The sequence below is a fragment of the Poecilia reticulata genome, chromosome 22 (assembly GCF_904066995.2).
Source record: "Poecilia reticulata chromosome 22, P_reticulata-male-v2, whole genome shotgun sequence".
Classification (NCBI taxonomy): Eukaryota; Metazoa; Chordata; class Actinopteri; order Cyprinodontiformes; family Poeciliidae; genus Poecilia; species Poecilia reticulata.
Window position 1 is genome coordinate 5,745,852 of NC_088851.1, and position 26,409 is coordinate 5,772,260.

At 38.7% G+C, this 26,409-nt stretch overlaps 1 protein-coding gene and 1 long non-coding RNA gene across 2 annotated transcripts in view; one reads left to right on the forward strand and one right to left on the reverse strand.

Moving 5' to 3' along the window:
• The window catches only part of galnt16 (UDP-N-acetyl-alpha-D-galactosamine:polypeptide N-acetylgalactosaminyltransferase 16), a 50,694-nt gene that overhangs the window by 8,829 nt on the left and 15,456 nt on the right, over positions 1-26,409 (forward strand). Inside the window, exons 2-6 of the mRNA XM_008398867.3 lie at positions 4,244-4,425; positions 8,681-8,779; positions 8,873-8,940; positions 14,078-14,143; positions 21,615-21,736. Of these exons, the coding sequence (XP_008397089.1) occupies positions 4,244-4,425; positions 8,681-8,779; positions 8,873-8,940; positions 14,078-14,143; positions 21,615-21,736 (537 nt within the window). The remainder of the gene's footprint in view (positions 1-4,243; positions 4,426-8,680; positions 8,780-8,872; positions 8,941-14,077; positions 14,144-21,614; positions 21,737-26,409) is intronic.
• Positions 14,115-26,117, reverse strand: LOC103458216 (uncharacterized). Its single transcript, XR_532557.2, has 3 exons — positions 24,760-26,117; positions 23,634-23,692; positions 14,115-14,204 (listed from the first exon to the last, which is right to left on the reverse strand). It is a non-coding gene; the product is annotated as an uncharacterized LOC103458216 (long non-coding RNA).

The following is a 26,409-nucleotide window of genomic DNA, read 5'->3' on the forward strand; positions in this document are numbered from 1 at the left end:
TTCTCTCCAGTTTTTGTTGATTTATGTTAATGACAGACATGTTACATCTTCAGGTTTTGTTTTGTGGGAAAAATTAAATCTGACTTCATTCGGCGTAGATTTTCCCGACTTTCCAGTACAAGTGGAAAACAGCTACAGTTTCACCAGAAGAGTCGATTGTATATATATGTGGGCTGAACAGAAAGCAGCACATGGACGTCCTTCTCACTTTCTCACTCAACAGAATGTTCTGACAATATGTTCACTGGACTGCATGAAGTCCTAAAGCGTGGCAGCAAAAATTATTTAAAAAAAAGGACAAATAAAAGTCTGCAGCTGCTCCAGTTCCAGCCTCATTTGGCTGCCCTAATGCAATAAAACAATAATTGGATTATTTCATCGTTAGATGTGATTATAAGTCCCGCTGCAGACGACAAGACCCAAATGCACAAGCAATAAAAGCCCCAGAGTTTACTCGATGTTACCAAACCATGCTGACGTCAGCAGGTGATTTCATTTAATCTGTCCATTGGTTACAATAATGGGCATGAATTAAGACGTCAACTGTACCACCTCAGCACCTCAGCACAGTTGGGAAATAAACTTTTTTACAATTGTTAAATGGGCAAATGGAAAATAGTATTACAACTGTTACTGTTAAAGTTACTTAGGCTCATGTAAGTATTTGTTAAAAACTATTGGTGCGCTGATTGATTAGCCGGCTGATGCATCGGCTTCGATTTTTTTTTTAATTTTGGGAGACTGTTATTCGCCGTTACTTAGATGTGAATCTACCACTCGTCCTTTTGCTACACCGTTAGAGAGGCGTGAAAAAAAAAAAGTTAAAATGAGGACTAAAGGAGCTGATTTTTTTTTGTTTAGCTTAGTTAATTGGTATAGCAAAGCTCTAAACTATTTATTTATATTTGAGAGCACTACCTCATGTTTGGTTAAAACAGGTTTGTATTGCTTCAGTCGTATTGTTTAGAGTTTTTCAACAGAATAAGATTGAAAAATGTAAGTTGTTTTGTGACAGTTTAACACCCGACAGCAGCTGAGTTTCTATTAACAGTAACTACGAATATAAATTAGTTTTATGGAAACAGGCTAATTTTGAAAAAAAAAAGAAAAAACTAAAAATTTTTACTTAAAAGTTTGTCAGGTGTTTTCTCAAACGTTATCGAAACACTTTTGTCACATCACACGAGTCACGTGATAAACAGCTGGATGTTACTACAGGCGGAAACCACAAAGAAGAAGACAGGAAGTGTTAGCAGGATGACTGTTTGTTTTTGATTCTGTCGGACAGAGTGCAGCTGGTAATTCCAACATGTTGAATCCATAATTCTTCTGTAAAATCACCGACTACAATTTTCACAAAATGTAGGCGGGGCTTGTCGTTCCAACGCCTGACTAAAACGCTGTGTCCTCTGATTGGCTGATGGACGATGATGCTAGCGCCATGGCTGAATTACCAATACGTTTCATGATTACGTCCATCGCTGCCATGATTTTTAATAACTTATCACGTGAACAAATGTATTTATGTGTGATTTTAATCTCATTTCTTATTTAATGGAAACATCACAATTACAAAATTGTGTTTTTTAGACGTTAGAAGAATATCGACAGAGATTTGTGCACATCCGTAGTGGAAACGCAGCCACCGTCGATTATTTAAAAAATCGATGTCAGCCTAAATCAGAATTGCCAAGTCAGGTTTTTTAGATATCGGTGATTGTACAGAATACTGCAATCGGTGCAGCTAATCATTTATATAACATTAATTTCTAGCAACCTACAAGTCTAATAATGTCACTGTCAACTGTTCACTTGCCCCCAGCTCAGTCTTTTTTATTTTTCTTGCTCTTTTGGGGTCACACCGCTTCCCTGGGGAGGCTGGAAATGAGGTCAGTCTCACCTCAGCCTGTTCAGGAGCTTTTCTTAACCCCCTCCAGTCGAACTGAAGTAGCAGTCTGGATCCCTCTGCGTGTCCGTCATGCATCTGAACCTCTTTGACGAGGGCGTCTCTCGTCTTCCTTTAAGGATCCATCAGCTGGTAAAACTCCTTGAGGGGGAAAATCCATTTATTATCAAGGATTTATGGATTGTATTCTGATCTGACGGGGGCTTAGGTTGTTCTGCCTGGTTAGAATCGACACGGCTGCCCTAATGGGAGGCTAACATTTACATTTTTGGCTGATGATGGTATTCATAATGAATTAAAAGTCAACCGGATAGATTTATTTGTTGGCATCTCACATGGAGACGGTGCGCATAAATAATCATAGCTGCAAATGTGCCAGGAGTTTGCCAAGAGGCTGCGTTTGTCCTCACTTCCTGGGAGAACTTCAGCAAAGTCACCCAGGAGAAACGACAAACACGTTTTGATGAGAAAAGTTCTGACGCTGAGGGACAGCGCTGTTGACGCTTTTTCTTTTCTTTTTCTTTGTTTTATTCGCCCTCCAGGATGGGTGACATCAAAATAAACTGCAGGAAGAGCAGAGACAGTGAGGGAAAATCTGTTATTCTGATTCCAGTCCAGTTTTTATCACTGTTTCTGTTTTTTTGTTGTTGTTTTTTAATCCATCAGAAACAAAACTAAATGCAGGATCATGAACGCAGTTTCGATTGGCTGCGTCTGATGAGGCTCTTTCCTATTGGCTCAGCTGCTCCCAGTTCTCAGAAGCACAAAGAACTGGAGCTTATAGCAACCATTAACACCAGTCAGGTACTGGGACCGGTTTGCTGAAAAAAGCCCCAAGCAAGTTTCCTTCCAGAATGTTCACACCAAATCCAAGTTTCAATTTTAATCGTTCATCTTTTTTCCTGCTTTCTTTTCTTACAAAGAAATTTCAAATGACAGATTTTCAAAAGTTGGCTTTATTTCAATCACCCTTTTTTTTTTTTAAATTGAAGCTGTAAAACAAGATGGTAGACGCTGGATGCAATGAAAGCACTCTGAACTATTCAAAATCAAGAGTGGGAAACACCCACTCTTTTGGATGTTTCAAAGATTTAAAATTGTTTACATTTTTGAAACAGAAAATGTGATTAATCGATAGTATCGATTAAATTTTCCACCTGAGCTATGAATCTCTGCAGCTCTTCCAGATTCTCTAGGTTGCTTCTCTGATTGATTCTTCAGGTTTCATACTTGAGTTGTGTTTTTACTACTGCTGTCAATTAATTTAAAATGTAATCACATTAATCACATTCTAGTGTAGTGATTAATCACGATTAATCACTACGCTTAACGTAGTGAGCCTAAAATGTAAAAATGAATGTTTTCAAAAAAATGTTTAAGCTAATGCTACTTTGATGAAAGTTTGGACCAAACCCAGGTTGTTTTTCTTACTGTGAAATTAGCTCCTTTTGTTGTTGAACCTTTTGTTGCTGTCTGCTGTCGCTCTTCATGTGTCGAATTCATGACATGCTGCTGTGAAGGAGGTAACCTTCCGGTTGAGAGAAGCTTTTAGGCCAAAATTATTTGAATTATGTAATATTAACGCCAGGACTGCACAGTGGCGCAGTTGGTTGAGCTGTTGCCTTGCAGTAAGAAGGTTCTGGGTTCGATTCCCAGCCCTGGTCTTTCTGCATGGAGTTTGCATGTTCTCCCTGTGCATGGTGGGTTTTCTCTGGGTACTCCGGTTTCCTCCCACAGTCCAAAAACATGACTGTCAGGTTAATTGGCTTCTCCAAATTGTCCCTGTGTGTGTGTGTGTGTGTGTGTGTGTAGGTGTGTGTGTGTGTGTGTGTGTGTGTGTGTGCGCATGGTTGTTTGTCCTGTGTGTCTCTGTGTTGCCCTGCGACAGACTGGCGACCTGCCCTGCCTCTCGCCCGAAACGTTAGCTGGAGATGGGCACCAGCAACCCTCCCGACCCCACTAAGGGACAAGGGTGTAAAGAAAATGGATGGAATATTAACGCCTTACACTTTTCAGATTAGTCGCATGCGTTAACGTTTACAGCCTTAGCTCATACTGAGTTTAGTCACTAGTCTATGGACTCTAGTTCCATTTGAAGGCAGTCGGTTGAACTGAACAAATGCGTGCCACACTTTTCATATTTTTATTTCTAAAAACTGTAGATGTGTGTCCTTCCTCTTTGCAGTTTTTCACCAACGTGTGCTGGTTTATCACACATAATCCCCCAAAAAATACACCGTGGCTTGCGGTTGTAGCAAACTATGAACAGCTGTAGGAGTACTGCCTCTGCTCTCCATCGTTTGTGCGCTCATGGACTCCGTTTTGCCTCCTGTGCAGGTGACTCAGCCGCCCCGAGACGAGCAGCAGAGCCAGCTGCTGGGCGGATTCGACGAGAAGGCTTACCTGGCCGCCAAGCAGCTCAAACCGGGGGACGACCCGTACAGGGAGCATGCCTTTAATCTGCAGGAGAGCGACCGTCTGGGCAGCGAGCGAGCCATCCGAGACACGAGACACTACAGGTGAGTGTCGCAGCGGCTGAAGTTTGATCCCCATCATTTGTGGTGCAGCAGTGATGACAGTAAAAGTGACGATAAGAGCGATTGCTTTTTTTTTTTTTTTTTTTTTAGGTACCGGTGATGGCTGTGTGAATCATAGCACCGCAAACACAGATGCTGCTCTTAGAAAACATTCCCTTTGTTAAATTATAAGGCACTTCTTTAGGACGTCACATAAAGAAGTGTCATCTGTATCACTAAGACATACACTGTATTAAATCATATTTTTGAATTTATTGATGCAAATTTGCTGAGCAAATGGTGGAGAAAAATACAAAAAAAATAATTATATATATATATATATATATATATATATATATATATATATATATATATATATATATTTTATTTTATTTATCCCATCAATACAGACAATTTAACATTAAAGGGACAATATTATTTAAAAATCATCTTTTTTACAGCTTTATATCATGCTATAATGTTATTCCCTCATCAAAAACAAACCTGGAGTGTTGCCTTCATTCTTTCATGCATTTTTGAGAAATTTTTTAATCTCCCATGGCAACCATTCAGCTGTGCAAAACGCCTGGGCGGACCTAGCCCCGCCTCCAAAGACGAAGCTCCTCCTCTGAGCTTCTGCCTCACAGAGCATTCAGCCCGACTGAACAGTAGGCGTTTCTTCATGATCTAAGTCCTCATTTTGTCAACATTCTTCAGTTTAAGCTCTGTTTTTTTTTTTTTTTTTTTACAATAAGACTTTGATTAAAATTGTTTAGTGACTGAAAGTGTTTAGGGTTAGAGTCATTTCCACTCAATGACATGAATGAATATGGATAGCTATATACACTACGAGGAGCATGCCACATATTTCAGATTTATATTTGTAAAAATCATGTCATTGTCCTTCTACTTCACCGTTATGCGCTTTCTTCATGTTCAGCTATGACATAAGTGCTAATAAGATACGCTGAAGAATATGTTATAAAGTGACAAAGCTGGAAAAAGTAAAAAACTTTTGAATACTTTTGCAAGACAGTGTAAGCCAAGTGTTGGAGGCGTTTGACAGCAGTTCACTGGCGTTAGCCTAACGGCTAGCTCAATCCAAACATCTACCTATTAGCTAAGGAAGGTGTAAGGAAAGCTCTCTGATTGGTTAATCGTCCCTATGAGCTGTTTACTGCGAGCCTGACAGGAGAAACTGAACCCACAGTAGCTCAAATTAATGACTCACTTATTCCAAGACATTCAGACAGATGTGTGCCTTTGAGCAACGTGCCGGATCTCTGTGGTTATTTTTGCTGGACTTAATGGGCCTGGAAGTTTTCTCCGTTTTTCTGGCAGTGCACCTAATTTCTCAAACATTCTTTCGGTTATGTGAACAATTTGCACTCGATTTTGGTTGGGCGTGTTTATCGTTTTTTTCCGTGTCGAGTTCGAGTTGGGCGTCTTGTCCCGTTCCAGGTCTCCGCCCGGATTTTTAACGACCGAATAAAAGTCGTCCGCCGTAATCTCGCTAAGAATCGCAACAATTGCGGTTCAGTGGAGGGTCAGAGGAATCCATTTGAGTCATTTCTGAGCAAATGGTTCTGTTTGGTGAAATGTCAGCCCTCTCTGTGAATAAACAGGGTGTTTTCAGGGTGGCTTGACACTTAAAGGAACAGATTGTTTACGGTAATTATAGGAAATTTTTAGATTGCCATCTTTAATAAGATTTTCTGAGAGAAGTTTTGTTTTTTTGTAGTTCCTACATGAAGTTGTAGGAACTATGGTGGAAAAAAATAGAAAACCCTTTGCCAGTTGCGTTCCTGGCATCTTTTCTCTTTTGCATTCTGTTTTTCATGCACACTAGAATCAGACTTTTTTACATATGCATTGAATTTATAAAAGAATATTTTTTATTATTATTTTACTTCAAATGTGCTAGCAAAAATTCACCTTTAAAATTTCACCGGCAACAAAATTTTCTTGCACAGGTGATGACCCAATCATCAAGCGCTTAGCTGGTTAGCAAGCGCAGCTAACTGTTAAGAGACACACATCTGGCCCCGCCAAAAACACTGGGGTCACATGATCAAAGCAGCGTAATCTGATTGGCTGAAAGCTGCTCCACTCCATCTAGTGCTGACTGCTAATTTTTACAGGTGAAATTTTGAAGCCAAAAAGGAAATTTAAAGTACAGATACATAATTGCACAATATAAAAGTTCAGTGTTATAAATTCAATGTCTAAAAAATAAAAATCTGATTCTCATGTGGCTGTACAAGGAAAGCAATCTTAAAATATTCTGTACTGAAGAAATTGTTTTAGTTTTTTATTAGTTTAATACAACACTAATTGTAGTGTTGTATTAAACCATTAACACTCAGTTACAGAAATGTTGATTGGTGAAAATGTTTGCACATTCTTGTGATTTTCTGAAAAGAATAAAACTCATACCTTCGTATAATTGATTATTCAGGTTTTCTTACCCTAATCACAGAAGCATGACCCTCACTCCTCACCAGCCTATAACTTCCCACCTGCGTGAAGCTGACACCCCACCCACGTCAAAAAATCCAGCAAATAGTCTGAATGGTTAGTGCTCCGTTTGTGCAGGTTTTGCTAGTTGAGCATTAATTTGATTTTACCTTGTTAAAAAATCAAAATCGGGGTTGAAAAAATTCCAAAAATGACTTATTCAAAACGATTTGAGACCGCTAGAATATTAACGAGAGGTTGAAATTACACTTGCTCTGCAAAACAAGATGGGGGGGGGGGGGCAGGAGGCTCACCACAGTGTGGGTGGAGCCAATCCCAGTTGTGTGAGAACTATGTCAAAGTTCGCAAAACATGTCTCCTTGAAGCCCATACACATTAATGAAGAAATTGGATGAAATGAAAGTCGTGCATTGAAACTATATTTACTAAATATTAAAGTACATTACTTGGATGAACTTTGAAATAATGACACATTTCCGTTTTACTCGGCAAAATCTTTGCTCAAGCAACTAGCAAATTGGCCTTTATAGGCTCATGTAATTTTTTTTTACACGTTGCTGCATAATCAGCAGACAGTACATCAACAATGTGAATATAATTCTTCAGACACCTCCGAAATCAAAGCACAGTTGAACAGGTATACACATTACGTTAGGGTCAGGCTGCATGTCCTTTATTAGCAGGATTCAATTATTGTGCGCTACGTTCGTGAAAAACATGCTATCTTAAAACATTTCTTGAAATGAGACACATTTTTTCTTGTTCTAAGTCTTTATTGAAGTTCAAAACAAAATGTACACATTGTACAACAGCTGAGAATCTGAAGAATTACAAGAAGTAGCCCACACTTAGGTTTGATTTGAACGTGATAGGGTGACGGACGTCATCGCCAAAATATAACTTTAATACTCAGAAACCAAAACGCACAAACAAAATTTTAACGGCACAAACCTGCACAAACGGAGCACTAACGAACTAGCCCACTTTGGTTTGTTTTGGAGCATATGGGGGGATGGTGACTCTAGATGACCAAAATAATTTTAATATCTCAGAAACCAAAACTGCACAAACGAAAATTTTAACGGCACAAACCTGCACAAACGGAGCACTAACGAACTAGCCCACTTTGGTTTGTTTTTGGACGATATGGGGGGATGGTGAACTCTAGATGACCTAAAAAATAATGTTTAATATCTCAGAAACCAAAACTGCACAAACGAAAATTTTAACGGCACAAACCTGCACAAACGGAGCACTAACCATTCAGACTATTTGCTGGATTTTTTGACGTGGGTGGGGTGTCAGCTTCACGCAGGTTAACTTCCCCGCTAAACCCTAAATTAAAACACAGTTGATACGAAAGATCTCATAAACATTTAGACACATTTCAAAGGTGCTAATTGAGCTTCCAGTTAATTAATAAAGGTCATGCTCCATATGTAACAGATAACAGGTTTAACATAATGAGTAAAATGATGCTTCTTTTGCTGTAAAGGTTTTGAAAAAGTTACAAATATTTTAGCTTCTTGTCTTCCGACTTGAACTTGAATATCCGAGTGTCAGAAACAAGAGAGGAAAGCGGTCCCAAACCTGTGCGATTGTTGCCGGGCAACTGGATATTTTCATGTCACTAATGGCAACAATGAGGCCACTTCTGCTAATCACAGCTGGCTGAGCCTCTGGTCAATATGCGTCTACTTTCTGACTGCATGGGAAGCTAATCGCAGGCGGCCGACTGAGCGCACAGATCTAATCTCTTCTTTTCATTTTGCCATTGTAGATGCGCGTCTCTGGCCTATGATGCCGAGCTTTCCTCCACAAGCATCATCATCACTTTCCACAACGAAGCTCGCTCCACTCTGCTTCGCACCATCAAAAGGTAATGAGGCCGAACGCAAACACCCCCCCACTGGTGTGGCAACACAAGCCTGGTGTTTTCACTTTGACCTCACTTCTCTTTGTTCTGTTTCAGTGTCCTGATGCGAAGCCCCCCGTCTCTCATTCAGGAAATAATCCTCATAGACGACTTTAGCACTGACCGTAAGCTTTGTCTTTTTTGTTGTTGTTGTTGTTGCTACTTGTAGGGACGCACCGCTCAACTTTTTTCACTTCTGATACCGATATCTGGGGTTTAGTATCGGCTGATACCGATCCGATACACAAAACCAGAGCTGAATTTACCTAAATTGTTCCTTTTTTTTTTTTTTTAAACCCAGAAATAAATGTACTGAATTACACATTTATCCCATAACTCTGCACCACTGAAATACACCAACAGTCTTGGTCAAACATGTTAGAACAACTTTCAATTGTTCAGTCGTGCGATTAGGCGTAGAACAGCTAGTGTAAAATAAGTAATAAAGAAAATGAAACTGACAAAAACAATAGGTTGACTGCCACGGTCAAACATGTGACGATAAACTGCAACGAACAATGTTTCATAAAGTGCAATGAGAAAATCTAAATGTAATGTAATATAAATAACAAAGCATGACATCAGAGCTGCATAGAATTAGACTGCATAGATCTGCCCTTATGGATCATACATATTGTCACTAGATTTTTTTGGTCAATATCTCTAATTACTACAGTGATTTTGGCAACGCAACCATTTATTCTATTTTGTAATGTTCCATCTATTTAAAGCAGCAGTTTACCAATAGTTTTACAATAACGGAGCACTGCTGAGCTGCTACATGATGAGCTTCAGTCATTTTTCATTCAGTTTGTCGTTTTGTGGCATTTAAACGCACCATCGTCCTCCAACCACTTCGTGTCGTCTTCTTCTTCGTGGTTTGCGCCAGCGGCAACATCAGCCTGTTGATCACGTGACTCCAGTGATGTGAAGAAGTTGGTGTCAAAACTTTTTATCAGAAAATGACGATGATATTTCAGCTTCTTGTTTTCTGAAGCTGAATTATTGGTTAAATGTTTTTTTCTACATTTTTTATAAAAAAAAGATTTTAGAGGTTGTTTTTTTTTCTCTAAATTGTCGTGTTTCCATTGAGCAAATTTATTTTTCTGCAAATATATGTCCAATGGATACGCAGCAACTGTTAGTGAAATAAACAAACAGCTATAACATCTACATATGAGACTTGCTGTAAAATGAATAAGTAGGATTTGCGTTTAGAGGGTGAAAAGTCTTATTTTTTTCCTTTTGCGTTCAGTAGCTCTGTGGAAATAAAGGATAACCACGTCTCAGCAATTATTCCCCTTTGACGGCATTAGGTAGATGAATTACATGAGCTCATGCTTCACACCGTCTGCTGCGCTTTCTGTAATTTCCACCTCATGCATCCTGTGTCTCTGGGAACCGCATGTTGACCTAAATTCCCGGTGTGCTCAGACCCACATAAGGACACACTCGAAAGTGCCAGAGCTGGCCAGACATCTAAACAGTGGTGTCTCAGCGGATGTAGCAGCAGGAGCACTTTAAGCTCCCTAATGCCGTGATTTATTCTCCCCGTGGGCCGCCGGCCTACCTGTGCCCGTCATGAACGCGCATTGCTCTCCATATCTGAACCGGCCAAAAGACTTCCAAACGTTAAGCCCCCTCCCTGTTTTTAATTACAATTCCCAGTGTTGGGTATCGCATGAAACGCTTTCCTGTAGTCCTTGGTTACAGTTTGAGGCTTTTAGTTTTGCCCCGATCTGACTTTAAGCCAGTGAGTCTCTTTGAGGCACTCCTTTTTTTTTTTTTTAAATGGGTTTAACTGGAAAGATGGGAAAGCTGAAAGTTTCTCCACTTTGAGTTAAAGCAGTTGTGGTGTGGCCGTATCAGGATTAAGCTGCAATAAACTACAGCAACAATCACAATCAGCCTCAATAACTACCAAAGATCAATCAATGATGGTCTCAAAATTAAACCAATGAATTTACACTGTATCCCTTAAACTTTTGCGATCTAATAATCTTTTGTTTCTCACTTCAACTTGTCTGATGCAAAAACAATGAGAGAGAATATTTTTCTTAAGTAGTTTGCATCCTTCATGTTAGAGGTGAGCGAATCGATCCAAAATATTGATAACATCGATACCAAGTCTGTATCGGTATCGCATCGACACTAGAGTGCTAAGATTTGTACTTTAGTTCAGTTTCGTTTTGAAATTTTATTTTATGTTCGTATTGTGTTTTCTCAACTCTACCTCAAAACATGTTTTGTCTTGATTTGCTCTCAGATGATCGTTTTTTTTTTAGATTTATGTATTTAGGAAAAATCGACAGAAATCATATTAATGTTGTTAAAGTATAAACTGCAAATTCTGCTCTACTACTGAACTGAATAATGAAAAGGAAATGCCACAAAACACTTAAAGCTCAGAATTTCTATAGCCTCTAAAACCTAAATATCTGCGGTGTTGGCCCTGTTATTAACTTGGTACTGAATCTAATCTTAATAAAGTGTTTCTTATTGCCTCATATACCATTTTAATTCATTTTATCTCAACCTTTTAGATGCATGTGAAAATGCATAGTGACCTGTTGGCCCCGTCAAAACACACACAGTGATTCTAAATAACTGTCTCATATTGAAAGTCGAGGTGTGCATCTTTTTCCTGACAATTTGACAGCCATAAAAAGCAAACGTTCTCCATGTGACCTTCATTCAGGCTCCAGGGGGTTAATGAGCCCCTCGGTCACCAGAGAGCATCTGAGGTTTTCAGCTCTGGCAGTGAGAGTGTGAGCTTGTTGGTCAATAGATGGGAGCTGGCAGTCAGACAGGCAAAGAAGGTGGCGGAGCGCGACAGTCAGCAACAGCATTAAGGCCTGCCCCGGCTGAGGGTAATCCCATCAAGGCTCGCCTTAACTATATGCACTTTGTCCTCAGTCAAGGACGCTGATCTTTACTCTGCGTGCAGACAAGCTCATTTGTGTCCAGTTTCACTGGGACAGGAATAGATTGCTCAAAGGTTACTTAGGAAAAATATTAATGTAAAGATCAAGCTAGAATATTAAACAATACGACTACTAGATACTTAGATCAAAGTTGAGAGAGTTGCTGTTGAATTTGACAAGAAACGATTTTTACTCAGATGAGGAAAACCTCATGTTAACTCGGTTGGAGGTAAAATAATTATAAATCTATGAACATTTGTGGATGATAGAGCATACAGGAAGGAGATTTATGATTTATGAGAGAACCTTGAGGAACGGCACTAGTAATAGGGAATAATTAAAATAGCGCCTAATTTAGTATATAAGTAATAAACAGAACAGATGTTTTGTACAACCTGAATTAAAATTTTTACCTCTCTCTTGAATGCAATCAAAATATTCTGTGGTGACTTTTCCAAGTAGTGAAAATTTCATCTGCAAATCAGTTTAATTCAGTTTATTTATATTGCGCCAATTCACAACAGGCAAAAAAAAAAAAAAGTAAAAGTTGTTTCAATTCCATCACAAATATATAAATTATTAGCAGAAACTAATGCTAAACCACTAAACACATTAGAAAAATTATATTATGGAAACTAGCACTACACTAAACACATGATAAAAGTAGCAGCGGCTAACGTTAACCATTAAGACGATCGTCTCTCAGTGTGTCACACATCTTTGTCTCCTTTTCTGGTGTGAGACTCAAACAGCAAAGTCAGTTCACTTTTGCTAACTTTGCTAGGAAAGGTAGCAAAAACGTTCTTAGCAAAGATTTTCAACATTGGATGACCAAAATCAAAAGCATGTCATGTGACATAAAGTTCATTCAAGTCATGAAAATGTGTAACATTTTATGACAAGAATTGGCTTAAAAGGACACTTTTCAAAATGGCCGTCGACCTGAAATTCAAGTGGCTAATGGGAAATACGGTAAACATACAACACCAGGGGTTAGCATGCCAATTTTCTTTGTGCTTCTTTCCACACTTGAAATATTTTTACAGTAAGATGCTGCGCTATAAGTGTCTTCACATTGCATGTTAGGGAAGAATTGGTTTTGCTAAATGTTGTACATGCTAACTGCTATCAATGTGACCAATCTGAATAGAAATAAACCATCAGAAGTGCTAATAAGTCATAGATACTCCTACATTGGCCTCCATTTTGGAATTGAATGTGAGGCCCCTTAGAACCTCCAATTAATTTAGGAAAAACACATCTGCCTTTAATCACATCAGATAGTTTGACAATAAGTGTTGCTTAACAACATGATTTTGTCTCGTTTCTGCAGAAAATTGTACTTTTGTCCGGCTTGTAATAGATTTTATTTCCAAAAATCTTTAAAAGCACGTTTATTTCTTTACATTGCACTATCCTGCACCATTTTTAGCATAAAATCCTCAAAAATGTGGTGTGCAGTTGCAACATGGCAATGTGTGAAAATGTATAATTTGTGTGCTGCATCGACGAAACACACACAAGCACTCAAAAATGGACACTCACACATACTTAATCTGTCTGAAATTCAACATCTGCTCTGTGGGTGTAACCCACGGCTTTCCTCTCATCTTCCCTGAGTGATTAGTCCCCCAAATAGACATGTTTACACACACACACACACACACACACACCCCCACACACACACACACACCTGCTGTCCCACGCTCAATCTCTCATACACACTCCCGTCCCCTGCGACACGACCGTGTCCCGTAAATACAAACAAACGTGTTTGTACGAGCGTCGTTGTTTAATCAAAGAGGATTACAAGTTGTCGAGCTTCAGTCTGCGACCATAAGGCTGAGATGGGAGGAGAAGTGGAGGGGAGGATGCTGCTAGATCTACCCACAATCCCTCAGTGAGATCACACTCACTCTCTGCTCCTGATACTAATCCTCAAAGGGCAGGAGTGTGCGTCGGCGCCCGTGTTTGCAAAGCCGCTCATCCCGCAGCAACAAAAAGGTCTGCAGCGGCTTCTGGCCGGTCAGAGACGAGTTGAATTTGTTTATGGAAAACAGCACAGCGAGGTGAACGATGCACCAGAACGAAACTTTTTGTTTGTGCATACGTTTATGTCTTTCTGGGCATTAAATTTTCACCAAGAATGGATGCTTTGCTGGTCGCACGGCTTTGTGTGCTGCGCTTGTGGGTCTGAGTGACTGACAGGGGCGATAAAAAGAGATGTGATTTCCTGTGTGTGTGTGTGTGTGTGTGTGTGCGTGCGTGCGTGCGTGCGTGTGTGTGTGTGTTTGGCCTCCAAACATAACATGTCATCTCCTCTGCTCTCCTCCTCCAGCTGAGGACTGCCAGCTGCTCTCCCAGATCCCCAAAGTGCGCTGCCTGAGGAACAGCAGGAGAGAGGGTGAGTGGGAAGACTGGGACGAAACTCGAAACTCTGCGAAAGGGTCCGTGGGGAATGTGCACTGCAAAAACACAAAATATTACCAAGTAAATTCTGTCCAGTTTCTAGTGCAAATATGGTAGCACGCTTGAAATAACACAGAACTTTTCAAGAAATAATAGGAGCTTTTATGTCACTAATTACTTAATATTGATGAAAAAGTACTAGATTACCTCACTCATAACAAGATAATTTTCCCATGTTATGAATGAAATAAATTGCCTGAAATAAATTAATATCGCGAAGATAAGATGACCCATATGAGACGTAGATGAAATAAAATGAATAAATATATAAAAACATGAGCTGTAAATAAAATTAGACTGCCACAGTTTAAGTCATGGCGTGAAAACTTTATGTTTTGTTAAAAAAAAACAAACAATGGATGTAAGAAGTTCTTTGGTCTGTTTGTCCTAGAAGATCAAAGCACATTCATGTGTAAATGATCCAGATCTAAATCCAAATGGGTTTATGGTAAGACATAAAAACTGATGTTCACAGATGTTCTCAATTTAATGTGACTAAACCTGAGCAACAACATGTCCGCCTTTAGGTGGACCAGGCCAGTAGAGAAATACTTCAAAAGCCTCCATTCACTGCAATCATTGCAGCGAATGGAGGTTCTTAAACATATTTTCATGCCAAATACAATTTAGAAAACAATGTACTCTCTTCCTTTTACTTCACAACTCAGATTTTTATTTGTTGGTCTGTTTGTGGTTATAACCTGACAAAATGTCAGCAAAAGTCCAGCACTGCATCTTCAGACTGAATGAATTATTTTTTGTTATTCATTTTTAAAAAGGGTATGGATCTCCAAAAATAGGTGTAAAATATTGACATATTATCTACCCAATGCATGATCACATCACATTTTCATAGTCATCTCTACCAGGTTGAAAAGTTCCTCCTTAAATTATTTTTACTATGTCCTCTATGAAAGCTCTGTGTTGCTCTATGACAAAATGCATATTTCTAGGCAAAACCCAGATTTTGAATTTATGCCCAACACCTTTTAAACACTGAATAAGCTGTTTTTTTTCAATACTTTTTATAAATAATAAAATAAGGAGATAAGGAATTAAATATTTAATCCGATTCATCGTAATTATGGAAATAATCGTCAACTAATTTAGTAATTGATTAATCGTCACCTGGTCCAAATTTACTAAAGGAATGCTGTTATTGCATTTTAGGCAATAAAATTGTTTATTTTCTCATTTGAAAAAGGAGTTGATTTTTTTTTTTCATTTTCAACATATTTCCAATACTGTATTAAAAAAGCTTAAAAAGTTAAATGAAAAATCTGTAGAATGTGCCAATTTTTTTAATCCAGTTTTTTGGTTAATCATCAGAATAATCAATAGATTAATCGATAACTGGAATAATCATTGGTTACAGGCCTGGAACAGATTATTAGGGGTGTCCCAATACAATTTTTTCCACTTTTGATACGATACAGATATTGCAGCAATGAGTGTTAACAGACACGATATTCAGTTGATACGATATCAGGATGAGTCGTACATAATTTTAGTACTTATTTTGTAATGTGGAATATTAGAAAAGGCTTGATCTAGTGATATTATTCAATCAAACAACAACACTCAACAACCACAGGTATGAGAGTAAATGATCCATTTATTATTAATCTATGGGTCCAGGTGCTGCTGCGTAGAAACACTGGGTCGAACTAAATCCTGGAGCGGAACACTGGAATGCTTCTGTTGCTTTGCTTATATCAGACCATCATACTCGTCTTTTGGTTGACATCAGACCAATATCGGATATCGATTTTTGATTGGGACACCCCTACAGAATAAATAACTACCTAAAAAAAAAATCTGTCTTTATTATGGCTTAAAGAATAGTACATAGGCTAAACAAACACATTCAAGAAGAGAAATAAAATAAGTTCTAAAAAGACAAAAACGCAGGTCATAAAATTGTTCACTGACTCACAAATGAATAGTGCTGATAGCGATTCCTCAATAAAACACTCCACGCCAAAGAAATGCAAGAATGAATGCTTTAAAACCCAGCTCCTTATTTTTCATCAGCAGTGGAAAATGTTTCTATTGATCTATGACAGCAGAGCAAATATGACTGGTGGTCAATGGAAAGCCTGAACTATTTCATGAGGCTGAAACCACATGAACCAAACTGTACTTTTTTTCTTGACAGGATAAGTACCTTTTCATTTTAATCAACCATTTTATTAAAAGAAAAGGAAAAAGGACAATAGCGTTCTTCGTATCTTTCTCATTTTGAGGCTGAAGCTACCAGTAGTGACATCATGTTGTTGTACAGGCTAATTTCTGTTTAAATAAGTGAAAAGCAACCTGGCTTTTGGTGTCAGATGTGCAGCACTGAGAGGTTCCACGTCTCCTCTTGCGTGTCCTGTTGCATTATGGAAATCACTCGGATGAATTAGTTGAGGTTAAACGTTAAAACCACTGGAGTTCGGAGCCAGGAGGGAAGTTTCTGTTTTTTCTGCCTGTGCTGCCGCTCACAGCAAACTTCAGCATTTGTTTCGGCTTAAGAAGCACATGCTGACGAAGCAGAAGCACGTCGGATTCAGGCCAGCATCGTCCGACCGGCGGTCACAACCGACCAGATCAAGCTTATCTTAAAGATTTCCTATTCCGCCAGCTTTAAAGATCCGGGGCAGGGAGCTAAAGCTTCGAGCATGAACTAAATCTTTCACAGCTTTTCTCCGATAAAAATGTTCAAGGCAGATTACTGTTTTCACTTTTTTTTTTTTTTTTTTACCACAACAGTAGAAGAAGGAGGGGAAAAAAAACATGGTCACATCATCTGTCGGTAAATTGATTTGAGCTTTAAATAGCTTCACAGCTTCAGGCATCATTGAGTTTCTCTCATTTAATGCGTCGCACTGTGCTAGAGGTTAGCGAGCGCTAACACAACAAGGCAGGCTTTTCTCATTGAGTTACAAATCAGCTGGTGTTAAGGGTATTAGAGCTAAAAAAAATGCTTTGATTTTGTTTCCATTTCAGCTCTTAAACTGTTACGGCTGCTCTAACGTGATTTAATTCATGCTAACGTAGCTCTTGCTGCGTGTTTTTGTCGTCTGTAGCAGAGGTTTCCTCCAGTAAGGGCCTGTTTAGCTACGTTCATCTCCCCCTCAACTCTGACTACGGCTCGGTATTCATTGTATCGTTTAAAATTTATTGTGATACATTGTTTATCGTGATAATAATTTCGATTTAATTCCAGTTAATTGTGTTTAAAAACCCACAAACTGTCTGTACTGTCAGGATTGTTAACTTTTCTATTTTATCCACTTTTTGTTCAAAGAAAGCATCAACAAATTAGCAAATACAATTAAATGCAGTTACGATTTTCAGTTTGATGATAGAAATTACACTTGTTTGTGTGACTGGTGACCCAAAGAAGCTCATGTTTACAAATGTTTTTCAAGCTGTATTTGTGTTTGTGGGGCTATAAATGCTGTGTGATGCAGTCGCAGCCATGCAGTTACCTAAAAAAGTAGTAATCAACCATTCTTATCGTCACTTTTATCGTTATCACAATAGCACCACAAAATATTGTGATAAAACTTTTAAGTCCATATCGCCCTAACCAGCCTTTCCCTGTCTCTGCTGCAGAAAAGTTATCCCCACAGTATGACACCACCACCGCCATCTCTCAGTATGGGGATGTTCAGAGAGCATTTTGCATGTAGGCCAGAAAGTTTCACTGCGCAATCATGTCTCCTTTTCATATCCGACTGCCTCATAAAACCTAAAAGCACCAATAACTCCACGGGGCAGAGGATCTGGTTTAACAGCAGGTTTAACTCTGCACCATTGGACCAAGATGGGACTCATTATTCTGTAAAGCCCTCATTAGTTTCGGTAAAAACAAATGTGCCAACCTGGTGCGAGCCATGCTGAGCAAAGCTCTCTTTCAGAATCTTGTTTTTGTCTGATTAAATGATAGAAAAAAATAATACTTTGTGTCATTAGAAATGGTAAAATAAGTTTTTTACTCAAATATTCTGCTCTGTATGTCTTTCTTTTAACTTGATAATGCAGGAAAACCATGTAAGCGCAGAGAAATGTGCACTTAAATGTATATTTGAATGTAAATATACATTTATTTGATGAGTTCAAGATTTTATGAGCTTATAAAAGGATCACTAGTGAACTTCCTGTGTGAGACATGGACACACAGGAAGAGTGGACCATTTAAAGCTGGGAAGTCAAGCTCATTTTCATTTTGGGCCATATGAAGATCATGAATGTTCTCAAAGGGCTGGTTGTGCCAGAATGTACAATGTAAAATCCTTTTTTTTTTTTATTAAGACATTAATAAGTAGCTGTATCTGCATTCAATAAGTATGTCTTAAAAGTCTCTAAATGAAATAATATTGAACAAATTTTCACAATGATCAGTTCTTCTAGGATTTCACAATTGTTTTCTTTTTTCAAAGTAGCATAAATTTAGAAATATTTGCCAGAAATCCTGCAATATTTTGTGCCTGTCTGTGATGGTAAATGTATCTTTTAGCTACTTGCCAAATCGATCAGGGACTACAAATTGACAAGTAAGCCTGAGAAAGAAATACTGCCACCTGCAGGTGGGAGTTAGCAGTCACTTGAACCCCACATTTTTGACCATTTCTTGCTGAAAAATTTGCAATGAACTGTTGATTTAACAGAAATTTCTCCAATAGCAAAAAAAAGCCAGAGCAACTAATTAACGTAACTCAAAACTAAACGTATAAAAACGACCTTGATTTGATTGATTAAATAATATTTAAGCATACAACTGTCATTGAAGGTTTTATTTATGCGTTTCTCAGGGTCGCATAAAACGTTTTGTTGGTCCGGATTTGGCCCGCAGGCCCCAAGTTTGATGTAAAGTGTTTCTGTTTAGAGTAACTACCTTATGTTTCAGTACCCAGGGAAGATGATTAGTGGCGCACCGCCTCCAGCCTCCCATGTAAATAATCACTCTCTTTACTGTAAATAACCAGTCAATGTAAACATGACAGTGGTTTAAAGGGTCATAAAGGTCACACAGGTCTCGGCCTCTCTCACACTTCCTGTTAGTTCTATCATCCGGGACTAATCTAATCTGGATTTACTCTAAAAGTAGAGGCCAAAGGAGTTTTCTTATATCGATAAGATATCAACTATTTACAACCTTTTTTACAAAACCTAAGTTTACTGTTCTGCAGGGAATCCCACGTTAAAATAAATGACCATAATTGAAGATGCAGCTTTATTAATGTCCTGTTTTTAACATGACATCTTTAGAAATACACTTCCCTCCCCCCCACTAGTTTAAATGACATCTCGTTAACAATCCATTTATTTCACCGACATGGAAAAAAGGGGAGACATTCTGGTATTTAGCTCGGGCTAATCCAGTTAATCGCTTTCATGTCTAAAGGCAGTTTGATCTTCAGAGCCTGTGCCAGCTTATGTAATGCGTAAATATCACAGAAATGTTTTCTTTTTTTTTTTTTTTCCCACAAAGTCAATTAGGTTTAATAGGAACCGACATGAGGCACTTTTTTAAAAAATTATTATTATTACAGAAGACGTGGTGGAGATGGTTGATTTGGAGTTCAGTAGTTCGCAAAAACTGTTCACTGACAAAAAGGAGAAAAACATTTTTCTGTTATCGTCCCTGGCGATCCAAAGCTGCCAGAGTGGAGGACGTATGGAAAGAGAGAAAGGTCAAACTTTGCAAAAACAAAGTGCCATCTGGAGGATTAAAAGAACAGTTTGTAGCGAGGTGAGGTGAGGGTTTTGTTTATTCCGTATTATGTCATGCAGATACTTTATCTATGCTCAAGTGTCACTCATAAAATATTCTCTGTGGCATTTCTCAAAAATACATTTTGACCAGAGGGAAGAACTGATTTCCTGTCAGCTTCTTTAGTGTGAAGCCATCTGGATATACCTTAACTAGGCATCCATTTTGATCAACTAAACATAAGATCCATTCCTGCAACAATGAGTTAATGCTATAAAGAAAACGAAAAGATGGGAAGAATTAATGGTTTATTAATTTTTTTCGTAATATTTCAAACATCCCATAGCTCACCCATGAAGATCCTCTGAAGACACTCGTCTAATTAACAAGCAAAGTTGCAGGCTTTGTGAAAAATTCACTGAAAACAACATGATTAATTAGTTTGGCTCAACTTTATTTGCGAGCCAAGAGATACTGATTCGTGCAGCCAAGTTTCCGCCTCTTATTTTTCTAAATCTCTGACCTGCTGTTTTAATGATTGTAGTTCTGATTTCTCTTTAAGAATCATAATTACTGCTCCAAATCCATTTTGTTCTACCCTTCATACCTCGAGTGCATGTTCATTATTTATATTCGGAGCAGAGGTGATGTCAGTTCCTTCTGGTTTGTATATTTAGCCTTTCTTACGTTCGCTTCAGTTTTATTTTGGGCTATAAAATCTTCAAAAATGCTGCTAAATTCATAAGGAGTATTCTACAAATACAAGCTGGTGTGGCATTCACATGGGAATGAGTGGGAATGTTATCGCTTTCAATTCGTAAGGAACAAAATAATAGCCTTTAACAGTGTGCCACTCTGGCTCATTTGTGCTAAATGATTCATCTAACAGGCTACGCTGAAGAGACAGTTTAAGTAAAGCAATCGAGTGCTTTGGAGATCAGTAAAGACACGATAAAACCGCACCTTAGCACGTTTTCATTTGCTTCTCGAAACACCACATGTGAAACCTCACGTCCTAGAGGATCATCGCTACTTACGTTAGCTATTAACATAATTAGCAACAGCGAGCATTGCTGGCTATAAACAAGGGTTCCTGTGTGTGTTCCCTAGATAACACACACAGGAATCTGAGCTCTGAAACCTCTGAAAGGCTGCTAACATTTTCAACTTCTTTTCGATTCATTGCAGACAAAGGTTGAAAAGTTTAAAGGATAAATAGATTAGCTTTGCTAGCTTGATAACTCAATCATCATTTGGACGATTGTTTTTTATCTTGGCTCTCTTTCTTCCAAAGATTGGATGATAAAAGTCTTCAGTCTGGTGTGTTTGTCTCTACTAGCTTCTTTTTGACGGACAGTTCTGTTTACAAAGACTTCAGAATTCATTTAGTTTGTTTGTTTCTGTTGTTTTGTATATTTATTTTGGATATTTAGTTCCAGTCCTAAATGTTTGTTAGAAATTAAAGTCTGGTGATCTTTGAAAGACTTGCATTATTATGTCATTGCTATTATATTACTTGAAAATGGTCTCAAAATGACGATATTATCATTTATCGCAATAATTTCTGGGACAAAATTTGGTATTGTGACAGCCCTGTGTGTGTGTTCACGTTTGCTCACCATGTTTTCCTCTGTGTTAATTATTAGCAAACTGCTTTAGAGTTTTTAACCTTTAAGCGTCTGCGTCATGTGTTTTCCGGCAGGATTGATCCGATCACGAGTGAGAGGAGCCAACACAGCCTCTGCCACCATTCTGACCTTCTTGGACAGCCACTGTGAGGTCAACGCCGACTGGCTGCAGCCGATGATCCAGAGAGTCAAGGAGGTACAAAACCAGATTCATTTGCTTCTTTTGAACGTTCTTTACACGCAGGATGAATTCACCGTCACTCTGCCCTCACGGCGTTGTACTTTAACAGGATAGATTGTAAAGGTCTGATCTCGGGCATAGATCTCGATTTGTTTCACAAAGTTTTAATTCATACCATATGTTTGTGCTGCTACCCATTTACTTTGGGTGTATTCACACCAGCCATGTTTAGTGCGGTTTAGTCAAACCCTAGTTTGTTTCCCAAGAAAGTCAGGTTCGTTTGGGGAGGTATGAACGCTGATGCGGACCAAAAAAAGCGAACTCTGGTCCGCCTACAAACCTAGCTCTCGCTTCAGATAAAGTCAACTCTGGTGCGTTTGGATGTAAGCGGATGGGAGAACACTCCAAAAGCAGGAGGCGAACTACAGCCCAGGGCATTGTGGGTAAATGCAACATGAGCAAACCCAAGTCTAACACAAACATGAGAAATCCTACAACCACTACAATCTGATTACATTTCTGTTTACATATTTTTAAAGAGAGTTGCGCTTATATCTTCTTCCGAGGATTTTGTGTCGTTTCCTTCAGTAGTTCTTGGAATAGCGCCTCCACAGATGAGGAGGGAAACAGGTTTTTCACCGTTCGTTTGACACGGTGCAGCGAGAGAGCGAATCCCACCAGCTGAAAATGTAACAAATGTTGCAAATTTGGTCCCCAGTCGAACACAGTCCACCAGACTATCAGAAGCGAAAACACCCCAGGTGCAGTAAACTGATGCATGTCACAGACTCGCTAATGCCGCTTTATAAGAACGTTCAGTTTTGGAAGCTAACATACGAGAAAAAGAAGCTAAATGTTAGAAATCTGGAAGCAAAAACCTGCAGTTTTTTCCCAGCGTCTGCTTTGTGTTTGTGCCGTGTTGCACTGCACTCAGTCAGTGTTTACTCTTGCTCCTGGCAGCTCGCCGGCTCGGTTTGTGATCAAAACCAGCCTTTGTTAATGCAGCCGACAGATTCTTCCAATTCAATGCATCCCGCAAATTAAGTTATGCAGCCCACCAGGGACACTACCATCGCATCCAAAGTAGAAGACCCAGATTATACAATGAAATGCAAGACCAGCCACTTTTCATTAGTAGTTTTATTTTCGCTGTAATTTTAAATGTGACCCCTCAAGGACATTTTGTCCCTGTTTCTGAGGTGCGCGAAGCTGCAGCACAGAGAACTGACTTCCTCTTCTAAACCTAGAAGAGGAAGCAATTTTGTCATCTTGATGGAGAGCGATGTAACCATGGAGTGAGAACATCATCGCTTGCATATGAGCTAGCTAATTTAATATTCCCTTCAATTCTTTCCTCTCTGTGCTGGAACTGCATGGGTTATTACATCCTTCTCCATATATGGTCGTGTGAGATTGCTTCTCATATCCATCTCACAAGGCAATAAAAACGACTTTTTACAATTCAACGACAGAGAAATTAAAACAACTGTATTTATTTGCCCTTCTTTGTGCCAAAATGTGTCAGTTTTACAGAGCCCCTTAAGAGATATTTTGCGTTACCTCACAAAAGTGTTGCGTCCCTATGCAATAGTTGGCGCTGCCTCACAATAGATTTTTTTCCTCATTAATGTATTTACCAGTCGGTTCTTGCGTCATCTTCAATACTGAAAGTGTTTCTGCTGCAATATAAGTTCTTTCTATGGCGTTTACATGCGTGTTAATGTCTCGTTTGTGAGTTACCTGAAGTTTTTTCCTCTTTTTCTTGAGGATACAAATGCACCAGAAGCATATGTGCAAAATGCCAAACAGGTCAAACATTGACTTTACATCTAAAAGACGCAAACGGAAACTTTCTGTAAGAAGGAAAGAAAAAGAGAGCAAATCAGAACTATCTCGATTATTTTTGCGCTACCTTCACGAGGAAACGTGGTGGTGTTTCGGTTGTGTCGTTTTCATGTGTCCCATCTCCACCTTACACAAACAAACACAAACAAGCATGGATCAACTTTCAACCAGTTTCTGTACCAGAGAGCCACGCATAAACACGTTTTCACTGAGATTCTGTAAAGTTGAACATTTGACATTTGTTTTCACTGTGACTGTATACAAAATAGAGCAGTGTGTATTTGCTAGTTTACTGCAAGGCAACGCGATATTTATTGCGAGGTAACGCAAAGGAATCCATATTTTTCAGGTGTTCCATGCTTTACAAAAAAATTAAAACATCATCTGTAATTAGAAACCTGTAAGTCTAGCCGTCTTCTAAGTCTAAACCAGCTGAAATATACTTTCCAGCTAGATAAATTCTCAACCTAACACATCCACTTATTGAAAACCTCCGTGTGGTGCAGAAGCGCTTTTAAAAACAACGCTCCTTTTGTTTTAAGTCACAGCATGGGTGCGTTTCCATTGTTTGCTTTCGGTGAGCTCGCCTTGTGCTCTGAGCTGCTCTGACTCATTCAGCTTTCGTTAAGGCCTCTCGGTCTGGCATTCATGAGAGCTCAGTGATAATTCACTACATCCTCATATTGACTCCATCCGGTCCTGAAGCCGTTTGTTCCCCTGAAATTACAGCTTCGGGCTTAGAGTGGGAGCCAAAAGATGCTGTTTGTCTCCACATGGTGACCACTGCTGATTAATAATTCACCACAATGACTCAAACGGCTTTAATTTAATTAAATACCAGGAATTAATAATTGCCCACTTAAGTTATGAAATTGTGGCGGTTTCTGAAGTTTGCGCTGTGAAGAGACTTAAGGTAGTAAAGAATCATTTTGAAGCTTAGTAGTAAATTTGCAGGCAGATTAGTTTTCATTAATGCTTTTTTTTTTACCGTGTGTTTTGAAAAGATGAATTATACAGCTGTATAATTTCATTTTTGATCCACTTATCTTCCATCCATCGGTTTTCTGAACCCGGTTTGGAAACAACTTGTAAAACAAGTCCAGCTATTATTTACATTTTTGGTTAAAAACAAAACTAGTAAGGACATTATTAGACGGAATTTGATAATAAAGAGGAATAATTGTAATATTTACCCTTCAAACGTTGTAATTATAAAATCTATTGACAAACACGGTTATGGTTTTGTGTGGCCGTATTAGCGTAGCGACGATTCACGTCTTCGTACAGAGAATGTCCAGTTACAGCCCTGTCGGTAGCTTTCAGATGTGATTTTTTTCCCGCCCTTTTCTTGTCATCCTGTCGCCTAGCAACTATGACAGAGCTAAACACAAGCTGGCAAAAAACGGAGCTTGAAAGCTATGCTAACAAAAGCCTAGCAACGTTAGCGATACCTTCGTTGAATTGCTGTGACGTAATCAATCTTCGACAATTCAGCCACTGAATTTCTTTGACGCGCCCTTTGTCCGATTCTGTCAAACGGCCGTGGAACTACGTCCTCTTTAACTTCAAAATAAAAGTCTCAAACATAAAAAATATCGGGGTCTAGAGCTTAAAATCACTCAACTTTCACAAATTTCAGCTTAGACCAATTTACTTCAAGAGACAGTTCAGTTCAATTTGACAAGTAAATAATGTATATTTTCATATATTTTTTTATTATTATTTTACTTTTATAGGAAGCAAATTTTGCTAAACATATCGTCACAGTATCCTATCAATACTTAAGAAGAAAAGTAAAGTTGACCCCATGCCTTTTCTTACAGTGTTAGGAACACAAAATAGGATCAGATAAAAGAAAAGAAGCATAAAAAAAATAAATAGTAAGAAGCAAAGAAATAAAAATACACAAACTAAAAATTACGACTGTAAACGCAGTTAATCGGAAAATTTTAATATGTTAATATTACTACAGACTCAAAAAAAAAATCTGACAATTGCTTCAATTTTAATTGGTTGCAGTGCAGCAGGAGGTGGGCACCGTTCCTACACTAACCACAACTGCATGCATGTTTATATTTCAAGCTTACAAAGTTATTCATAACATCACTACAGTGTGATTAAGAATCTGAATAAAATTTTTAATTGATTGAGAACACTATTAAAAACTTATACGTGTGTCTTTTATCAGAGAGTGGACAATCAGGGTGGTTTTTAACAAGCTCGGTCTGTAAAATTTAAGTCGGGTCTACTGAGCTTCACATAATCTACCAAACTGTGCCGCCATAAAATGAATTGTTTGGTCTTGTAATTGAGAAAGGCTCAACTGATCCTTACGCTAACTACAGGTGGTTTCAGAGAAGCTGTGCAAAAGGAAAACTATCAGCACTCCTTACCACCAAGCAGTCCACTTCATGCACCGGGTTGCTTGTAACAGAACGAGGCGGACAGCTCAAATTGAGAGCAGCTGTTTTTTTGGAGTCGACAGTAAGCTGTTCAGTCAAACACACTGACTTCTGCACAAACAACAGCGTGTGCGCATCGCCTTCGCAAAGACTCGCAGAACCAGCAGGAGCCAATGGTTCCCTCATCTGGCGTATTTACTTTAGGGGTCGGGTTGCCTTTGCCTTAGCAGGAGGTGGTTTAACGCTTCACAGATGTGACTCTGCAAATAATAATAATTTTTAAAAAAGCTTCAGTTTTGTTAACAAATCGCTGTGAAAACCAGTAAAAAAAAAACTTGACCTAATCCGTTCCTGCTGTCGTCCTGCTGCCTCATAAGTTGTAAAGTGAAAGCTTTGAGAAGGTGTCGTTTGTGTTTTGCTGTTGAATGTGATGTTTCTCTG